This window comes from Ailuropoda melanoleuca, chromosome 12 (genome assembly GCF_002007445.2).
Source record: "Ailuropoda melanoleuca isolate Jingjing chromosome 12, ASM200744v2, whole genome shotgun sequence".
NCBI lineage: Eukaryota > Metazoa > Chordata > Mammalia > Carnivora > Ursidae > Ailuropoda > Ailuropoda melanoleuca.
The window spans coordinates 454,755-464,157 of record NC_048229.1 but is presented as its reverse complement, the minus strand read 5'-3'; the positions used below and the strand labels follow the sequence as shown (position 1 = coordinate 464,157).

Genomic DNA, 9,403 nt, shown 5'->3' with positions numbered 1-9,403 from the left:
CGGGGCGGGGCTGCGGGGAGGCCCGCCCCCCCGGCACTGAGCACCGCTCCCCGCAGCAGGAGCAGCAGCGCCAGCAGCAGCGCCAGCCTCGGGCTCGCGAAGCACGCGTCCCTGTCGCCTCTCGGGCCGGGCCCCCACCTGTCTACCTCACACTTGGCGCTCCGCTCGCAGGCCCAGCACCAGCACCACGCGGCGGCCATGTTCGCCGCCCCCCCGACACTGCCCCCGCCCCCGGCGCTGCCGGCCAACAGCCTGGTCATCCCAGGACACCCTGCCGGTAGGTGCTGGCTGTGGCCGGGCCACTGTCCCCCTCCACTCTGGGATCCTCCGTCTGGGTCGGTGGGAGGGACTTGGTCTCCCCAGGCAAGGGGTGCGGGCCTCCTGAGGCAAAGCCCGCCCCACCTGCTCCCGACCCCAGGGGCTGATGGCAGGGCCCTGGCCTCGCAGGCTGCCTTTCCTGAGGGGGTCCCACTGCCTGGTGCAGAGGAAGCTTCCTGCCTCAGCCGGGGTTGTGCACATGCATGCAGGCGCACGAGTGCCCCCTGTGTGCACATGGAAACAGACGCGGCCCCTGCTCCATCCTGAGCCCATGCCAGGCCCCGGCAGGGAAGGGGGACCTGGGGCGGCTCCGCTGCTGTGCCAGCAAAGGCTTCTGGGGCCTGCTGTGACCCTTGCAGTCCCTCATCCCTAGTGTGTCTGGGACGAGGGCCCCAGGCCCTTCGTGGTGGTGTGCAGAGCTCAGTCCCGGAGAATAGGGTTTCCTGGTGAATGGCGGCAGCCTGGCCTCTCCCTCCCTGCTTGGTTCTGGCATGTGCCCCTTCAAGGCCGAGTATCAGGGCATCGAAGATTTCTCCCAGGGGTCTTGTCTCCAAGTTCTTTGTAAAATCCTGAGCAGCCCAACGCAGGTCCGGGCAGCTCGGCGCCCTGGGGTGGGACCAGGACGCTGGGCTGGGGGGCAGGGCTCCCCTGCGGCCGGCTCTGGGGGCACCGGGGGCTCACGGTGTTCTCTCTTGCCTTTAGATACCAGCCTGTTGATCTCATTCAGCCAGCCAATCATGTATTGCCAGCCTCATTCGGGGATTGTGATTGGTACTTGGTCACAGGCACCTCTCTTACCTCCACCCTGGGGCCCGCACCTAGCGAGCGGCCACCACGGCTTGGCCTGCCGAAACCAGTGCCAGGTGACTATCCGCCTCGCCCCGCCGGGAGCCCGCGGCCGACGTGCCTCTCCGTCTCTCTCTCTTTTTCTCTTGTAGATCACGAGCTGCTCAGGCAAGAGCTGAACGCGCGTTTTCTGGTCCAGAGCGCTGAGCGGCCCGGCGCCCCCCTGGGCCCGGGGGCTCTGCTGCGGGCGGAGTTCCACCAGCACCAACACACACACCAGCACACACACCAGCACCAACACACATTTGCCCCCTTCCCCGCGGGGCTGCCCCCGACGCCGCTCCTGCCGCCCGCCGCACCCCCGCCGGTGCGTAGGCCCCCCCCCGTGCAGGCGCGGGGGGCGGCCCGGGCGGCTGGACACACAGTAGGCACACGCAGACGCTCTCCGCACGCACACCGGCAGATGCTGCCCCTTTCTGTCCGTCTGTCCATCTGGCCCCTCCCTCTGGTCCTTCTCTGGGTCCTGTCGTGAGGTTCTCTGTCCTGGGCTTGGGTGGGTGCCCTATGTCCACACATGGGTGACACACCCTTGGGGCTAGTCGTACCCACACAGGGTTTTCAGCATCTCAGTCGTCTCAGTCTGCAGCAGGACAGCAGGTCTGGAGACTGAGACAGGACTGAGGGGGGCGGGGGGGACCAGGCCTCCCTCCCATGGGCCCCAGGTCCTGGACCCTCTTTTCTTGAGCCAGCTGCTGTGCGGGGCAGAGTTCATTGTCCCCCGGCTTTGCTCTGTGAAGGGCCAGGTCGCTGGGGGCCTGGGTGCGTGTCACTGCTTGACCGCCAGCCCTGGGCTCCATGCCCCCATCGTGGCAGCAGCATCTCCTCCTGGGTCTCAGCCAGTACAAGCAGAGGGCACAGATGGGCCACTTTGCACCTCCCGCAGTGGGACCATTAGAACGGGGGGGGGGTCCCAAAGAGCCAGTCAGGGCATTGTCCAGTGTCCTCAGGGAACCCAGGGGACGGCTGGCTGCAGACCACCAGCCGGAGGAAGCAGGACAGCCATCTGGGCCTCACCTGGTCCAAAGGGGGCGTGGGTGCTGGGCCCAGTGGAGGGTGTGGGCAGGCTCAGGGAGGCCTCACTCTCCGCTTTCTTCCCTTCCAGTTTGATAAGTACGCACCCAAGCTGGACGGCCCCTACTTCCGACATTCCAACGTGAGTGTCTCTCTGTGGTCACCCGGCTGGCCGGTGGGCTAGAGGTCACGGGTAAAGGGTGGGGCTGCACCTGCCCAGAGGCCTTGTCAGGTTCCCTTCCACATAGCGCAGGGACCCGGGCCCAGCCTCTCCACCCAGGATGTCCATGCTCTCAGCCGGGACCCTGGAACACTCCCCCTCTTTCTCTTGCAGTTTTTCCCGTCCTTCTCTTCTGCCATCCCCGGACTGCCCACCCTGCTCCCACACCCAGGCCCCTTTGGGTCCCTACAGGGTGCTTTTCAGCCCAAGGTACCAGCTGCTCCTGGGGTAGGACGGGGTTCAGGGCACTCGGGAGCCCCTGCTGTGCAGTTGTGTGTGTTGCTGTGAGCCAGCCATACTGGGTGGGACGTGGCTGTGCAGCCCCACGGCCGGAGGGGCCTCAGCAGGAGCCCCAGCCTAGGCAGCGGCAGGGTGGGGCACCAGGGAACAGCAGAGTCAGGCTTTGTGCATCCTCATCCCTCGGCTGGGAGTGCTTGAGGTTGGCGTGGGAAGCATCAGGGCAGAGGGGAGGTCTGTGCGGCGTGGCCAGCCGGGGCCGTCCATGTCTCAGGAGGCCCCGGAGAGGGCCTTCCCCGGAGCAGGGCTGCCTCAACCCCCTAAACCAGGCACGTCCTCATCCAGAGCCCCTTCCCACCTTTGCAGAATCCCTTGGACTGAGGATGTGGGGAGGCAGGCCTCCCCCGGGTGGCAGTGTGCAGGGCCCCCCGGGGTCCTCTGCCTGGGCCCGGGCTCTGCAGCTCTGTCATATCCTGTTCTCTCCCTTCAGACTTCAAACCCAATCGAGGTAACAGGCCGGGCCAGTGCTGTTCACACCCTCCTCCAGAAAGCCCCTGGGGTAGGTGGCCACACCACCCATCCTTCCCTCCTGGGGTCACCCCAGCCGGCCCAGCCCCCCTTGTGGATAATGGTGGCAGCGGCTGGGCATGGCCACCCCCAGCCCCCGGACCTAACGCTTCCTTCTCCGTTGCTGACAGGTGTCCGACCCGTACCGGACCGCAGTTAGGGTGAGTGTGCAGGCTCACGTCTGTGCGTGTGCGCGTGTGTCCTTGGGAGGGAGGGTTGTGGCTGGGGAGGACTCTGGGATAGCCCCGGGGGTGCCCACGACGACAGGAACCTGGGGGTGCTGAAGGGAGGGGCAGAAGGATGAGGCCCGGCTTGCGGCTGAGTGCGTGGCCCGCCCCGTCACAGAACCCTGGGAAGTGGTGTGCCGCGCACGTGCAGATTGCCTGGCAGATCTACCGCCATCAGCAGAAGATAAAGGTGAGCTGCTCGCTGTCCCGCCGGCCGGGCCGGTGTGTCAGACGGTGCCTTGATGCACCCCTTCGGGGCCATCTGAGGTCCTTAGATGGTCACTGTGTGCCCCTCATGTGGGCACGTGGGGCAGGGCTGGGGAGGAGGCCGGATTGGGGGGGGTCACCCAGGATGCCCCCAGGCAGGGGACCCTGTGCTGGTCCCACCAACATCATTCAAGTCATCCACCTGACCGATTCTGTCCCCGTCCTTTCACCCCAGCATTTATTGAGCACCTGCTGTGTGTGCCCGGGTGCTCAGCAGTGAACGGGGGACACTGAAAGTGCCCCAGGAGCTGCTTTGTGCCTGGGCGGGCAGGGTGGTGCCAGATGGACACCCTGGCTGTTACCCAGACGACACGAGGAAGAGGCAGCCACGGGCGCTCTGGGGACGCCAGGGAAGGGCAGGCAGAGGCCAGAGAGGCCCTCACCCAGACCAGAACAGGGGCAGCCAGGGGCCCCACCAGCCCCCCCGTCCCAGAAGGGTCCTGACCCCTTTGCTGCCACTCTGGTTGCACGCCACCTCCATGCACGGCTGTCAGAAATCATCACGCCGACACGCGCCACGAGAAGTCCACAGGGTCTTAGGACAAAACACTGGGTGTTTCACTCTGCAAATGTTGGGGCATAGCCCCGGGGTCTGCCCCCACATGGGCCCAGGCACCCCGACGGCCGGGACAGGACGGCAGAGGCAGGCCGCACCCCAGCAGGTCTGCGCGGCCACCGCGGGCAGCACCGGCGAGCGCTCGCCCGGCCCCTTAGCCTCGTGTGGCGGTGACAGCGGAGCCACGGGCTTGTTTTATTTAATAAATTTAATAATAGTGATGCCAGATTCAGATACCGGAAACTTTCAAGCATGTTTAAAACAACAAGTATGTGAATCTACTTTTTCAACTCCGTTTTGCAAAATCTTACCACGGTAAAACGTTACCGATGAAAATGTAATGTCCAAACTGAGGTGCTTTGGTGTAAACGCACAGCTCTCAGAGGCCACACAGAAGGCACGACCCCCCCCCCGCCCCCCATCGATCACACGTTGTCCTGACAGCCCCTGGCTCTCCTGGGTCAGGGTGAGCGGCTGCTGGCTGGCTGGGCCGCAGGTGAAGCGCCTGGCGAGACAGGCGGGCCCCGCATGTGCTCTGTCCCTGTCAGCAGATGCAGCTGGACCCCCACAAGCTGGAGGTGGGCGCCAAGCTGGACTTGTCCAGTAGACCCCCTGCCCCGGGCGTGTTTGCCGGATTCCACTACCCGCAGGACCTGGCCCGGCCCCTCTTCTCTGGCTCGGGTAAGGCGCCCCATCCGGAGCATAAGGAAGGGGGAGGCCCCGCCCGTTCCCTGGGCTGGCGCTCCAGCAGGACAACTCCAGATGCGTCCGCATGTCTGTTCCCTCCGCGCTGCCCCTGGGTCACCCCCTGGCGTCCTGCCGCCTCCGTGCCACCGTGTGTGGTACCCTCGCCGGGCTCCCCCTCCTCCCTGGAGCTTCTGCTTGTGTTGTCTCCCCCGCCCCTACCTGAGTCGGGGAGGGGCAGGAGTCCTCCCCCACGCCCGGCCTGCCCCCTCCCAGGAACAGTTCTGGCACGGCTCCTCGAGAATCCCTGTGCCTGCCCTGTACCAGCAGCCCTGGCACAGTCTTGCTGTGCTGGGGCCCCTGGCCCCCCCAGGTTCAAGGATCTCAGGCGGGACTGAGCATAGGTCAGTCTTCCTTCCCGGACTCAGCATAGGTCACCCCCCAGCTAAGATGCGTCCCAGGGAAAGGACGTGGCAGAATGGGCAAAGGGGAAAGGCGCGTGGGGTGAGATCAGCGGGAAGCTAGGTGCAGGACTGCCGAGGGCTGGCCTGTGGAGGCTCAGGAACGCACCCCATTTCCTTGGCAAGGAACCAAGGCAACACGCGCCGAGTGCTGCGGCCAAGCGCCGTGGCGCCGGGACACTCGCAGACCCAGCACCCAGGATTCCGACTGGGTGCTGGTCACTTAGCTCCTCTGCCCGCACACCCGCACTCAGACTCCCAGGAGGAGAGCAGGTGCTCCGCGTGAACCGGTGTTTGCACAGTGAGTCAGGTTCACGAGGCGCTGCTGTCCAAGAAAAGTGAGAACCTGAGCCCCGAGTTCCCAGCCTCCCACGCAGGCGCTTCCGAGGCCGGCCGGGCCCGCGGTGTGAGCGCTCCCACGGCTGGCTGTGCACAGCCCACCTCCGAAGGGTCTGCTACGCCCCTTCCCAGCTGTAGGGGCCCTGCGGGCGTCATCCGCTCGCTCTCCCCGACGCCCCTGCTCCGTCCTCGTGCACGCTCTCCTCCACCCGCAGCCACCTCCGCCTGGACATGTGGTCGTTGCGGGTGGGCCCCGTCAGCAGGCTGGGGTGCCGGGTGTGGACAGGTTCACCCAGACTGGTCTCAAGCACGGTGGCTTCTCCAGCCCCTGGCTCCCACACGTTCCTGGCCTCTGGACAGAGGGGCGTCCCTCGGAAAGCGGAGGTCCTCCCATCTGCGCTGCAGTCCGTGGAGGCTCTAGGATGTGCATTCATCCTGGGGCCAGGCGGTGGGCCTTGGCTTCCTCTGCTGTGTGGAGCCTGGACTCCTGTCCACACACAGCCCAGCCCTGCTTTGCTGTCCACACGCCCACAGCATGCCCCCCAGGGCCCCCGGTCACGACGCCGGTGGCCGGCCCTGCCTGTGGGGTGTCTCGTCCCACGGTGGGGCTCTGCCCCCGCCCCCCGTGTCCTGCTGCTGCCCTTCCCGGCTCCTCGAGCTGGAAGCCTGCCTGTCAGCTTGTTGGCTGTTTCTCGCTGCGTGTGCTCATAAGGCAGCATGTCACCCATGCACGGGTGCGCGTCCTCACGAGCGCCACAGGGAGCTTGCTTATTTCCTAATTTACGGCTTGACGTCTTTGACCTATGAGTCACTCAGGAGCGCGGCTAGCTTTCTGGGGGGCAGCTCCTGGAGGTGAGAAACTGCGTGTCCCCCCGCGGCAGCCCAGCAAAACCGTAAACTGTCCAGTGCGGGTGTCCTCCAAGCTGGGGGATGCTGGAGAGCCGAGGGCCGGCCACGGCACCGGTCTTTGCCAGAAATCCGCCCTCCAGACGGTGGGGCCAGCCCCCGGGCCAGCAGCCCCTTCTCAAGGCCTGTGCCCAACTCGGCTGCCCTGGAGGTGGTGTCAGGCCCGGGCTCCGGCAGGGACAGGGCAGGACCGCGGGCGAGTGGCGGAGCTTACAGTGTGGTGACCCCCGAGGGCTGTGGCTGGGGGACACTGCAGGAGCAGGTTCCGTCTTCAGCAGCCTCGTCCACCAGGACACTGTTCCGTGGCCAGGATCCCTTCTTAGCTTCTAGTCGGAAGTCCCGGGCTCTGTCTCCAGGGCCACCTTGAGGGCTGTCTCGGCGCCCTCTCCTCTGGGGGCCCCACTGCCATCTCCTCCCTCCCTTCCCCCTCGTGAGCTTCCAGTGGGAGGTAGAGACAGGTCCCCAGAGGAAATGGGTGTCTCCGCCCCGGGAATGACCCACGAGTAGGAGCCCCAGGTCTGTCAGGCCCCCGCCAACCTGCCCCCACAGGTGCTGCTTATTCCACCACCAACCCATTCGGACTCTCAGCCCATCCCAGCAGCTTTCTGACCACGGGTCACCTGACAGGTACGTGTGCTTTCCGGTCACTGGAGGCCGGCTGGCCGGCCCTCTGCAGCCCTCAGGGCTGGGGGAGGATGCAGGTGGGTGGGGAGGTGACCCCAGGAAATAGGACACTCCTCAGACTGTACAGGGGCACCTGCCACGCTCTGGTGTCCCAGGAGAGGGCCTGCTTGCTGTTCACATGGAGGCAGGTGGGAGCCCTGGCATGAGCCTCAGAGCCTGAGCCCCGGTTGTCCCCACAGACCCTTTCAGCAGGCCAGGCACCTTCGGGGGCCTGGGGAGCCTGGGCAGCAGCGCCTTTGGAGGCCTGGGGAGCCACGCACTGAGTGAGTGACCACCAAGCTTGCTTCCTGCTCACACGCACGCACGGGCTCCCGGTGTGGGTTTGGGCTGCACCCTGACCCCTGGCTGACTGTTACCCTCTGGCCACCTCCCTGGGATGCAGGAATGGTGTGCTTCTCCCCAGCAGCCCTGCAGTTCCACGGGGCACCCTCAGTGGGGGCGGGGACGCCGTCCTGGCCTCACGTTCCCGCCCTTCTCCAGCTCAGGGCAGCGGCATCTTTGCCCCCAAGGAGAGCTCCGCGCTGCATGGCCTGCCCAGCCCCCACGAGGCCTGGAACCGACTGCACCGGGCGCCACCCTCCTTTCCCACACCACCCCCATGGCCTAAGCCTGTGGACCCAGATCGGGTCTCAGCCCTGACCAACCACGACCGAGAGCCGGACAAGGTCAGGGAGGAGCGGTGAGTGGCACCCGTTCTGCTCTTGCAGTCTCCAGCCAGCTTTGCAGAACTCCGGGTGTGGGCCAAGCACCCAAGCTCTGCGTGGAGATCCCCCTTGCTGTACCCTCAGGGCTGGGAAAGGCCAGTAGAGAAAGGCCCCCATGGAGAACTCCTGGTGGGTGGGATTTGGGCAAGACCCACGGAGAGGGTGGGTCCACTCCTGGAAGCAGCGGCAGGGAAGGTGGTCTCATTGACCCCAGCGGGGCCTCTGCAGGGAGTGCGCAAGGGCAGGGCAGTGGGACCACTGGCATCTTCTAAGTGGGGGCCAGGTCTGGGAGGGGACCTGTGGGAGAGTCCCCTGGCTGGGAGGATGGGGCTGAGCGGGCTGCCCTGGGCTGCAGGACTAGGCTTGGGGGGCGGTATTCGAGTCAGCAGCGGAGTCTGGGACCTGGGGCGGCTGAGTTGTGGCTGGCTGGTGGAGTGGACAGGAGCAGGAGGGCTCCCAGCCAAGGCCGTGGGGGCCGTGCCCTCCTCCCTGCCCCCGGACTCAGGGCAAAGGGCTCGGAGGCACAGGGCAGTGGAGCCCCATGAATGGGAGCTATGGTCGGCCATGGCCAAGGCAGGACTCCAGGGTCCCATCCCCAGAGTGAACTTGGGGCCTAAGTTCCTCACTGAGGGTCTGTGCTGCCTCAGGGGCTTAGCGGCTTGGGTCTGTGGGGAGAGCTCTGGGGTCCTGCTGCAGAGCTGGTTTCCACGTTCATCCAGGGGAGGGAAGACACAGGGCACCGTGGGGCCTTGGGAGGGTGTGGGCTTGTCACCCTGTATTGACGGGGTGCTAAAGAGACCCCCCTCACACACCAAGGACCTTGAGGTCCTAGAGGTGGGAACTTGGTAGCAAACAGCATGCTTCCAGGTACCCTGTTAGACGAAGCGCCTCCTGTCCCTAGCTGAGTGAAGGTGTCTGTCTTGTCGCTCCCAGGGACCTCCTGGAGAAGACGCGCCTGCTGAGCCGGGCCTCACCTGCAGCCCCCGGGGCCCACCCAGCCAGCAGCCTCCTGCTCCGCGGCCAGAGCGAGCCGTGCCGGCCCGGGGTCCTTGCTGAGCGCGAGGCCGAGCCTCGAGTCAAGGAGAGCCGCTCCCCGGCCAAGGAGGACGGCGCCAAGCTGGCCCCGCGCCCGCCGTCTCCCTACAGCAAGGTGGCCCTGGGCAACAGCCTGCGCCTGGCGGGCCTCCTGGGCAGAGAGCCGGGGAAGCCGCCCGAGGCGCCAGCCGAGCGGCCTCAGGGCGATGTCAAGGTCAAGGAGGAGCGCAGGGAAGACAGCGACGCGCCCGAGCCCCCAGGGGCCGGCCTGCACCCAGCACCCGAGCGTCCGCGCGCGCCCCCTGCGCCCCTGCAGCTCGGGCCCAGCCCGGCGGCCCCGC

At 66.4% G+C, this 9,403-nt stretch overlaps 1 protein-coding gene across 1 annotated transcript in view; it reads left to right on the top strand.

Annotated features, from left to right (window-relative positions):
* Nucleotides 1–9,403, top strand: part of LOC100468760 (fibrosin-1-like protein) — a 78,751-nt gene that overhangs the window by 56,597 nt on the left and 12,751 nt on the right. Inside the window, exons 5-17 of the mRNA XM_034637893.1 lie at nt 57–277; nt 1,021–1,181; nt 1,257–1,471; nt 2,267–2,317; nt 2,510–2,605; nt 3,123–3,191; nt 3,331–3,360; nt 3,545–3,616; nt 4,801–4,930; nt 7,189–7,266; nt 7,503–7,586; nt 7,804–8,002; nt 8,961–9,401. Coding sequence (XP_034493784.1) covers nt 57–277; nt 1,021–1,181; nt 1,257–1,471; nt 2,267–2,317; nt 2,510–2,605; nt 3,123–3,191; nt 3,331–3,360; nt 3,545–3,616; nt 4,801–4,930; nt 7,189–7,266; nt 7,503–7,586; nt 7,804–8,002; nt 8,961–9,401 — 1,847 coding nt within the window. The remainder of the gene's footprint in view (nt 1–56; nt 278–1,020; nt 1,182–1,256; nt 1,472–2,266; nt 2,318–2,509; nt 2,606–3,122; nt 3,192–3,330; nt 3,361–3,544; nt 3,617–4,800; nt 4,931–7,188; nt 7,267–7,502; nt 7,587–7,803; nt 8,003–8,960; nt 9,402–9,403) is intronic.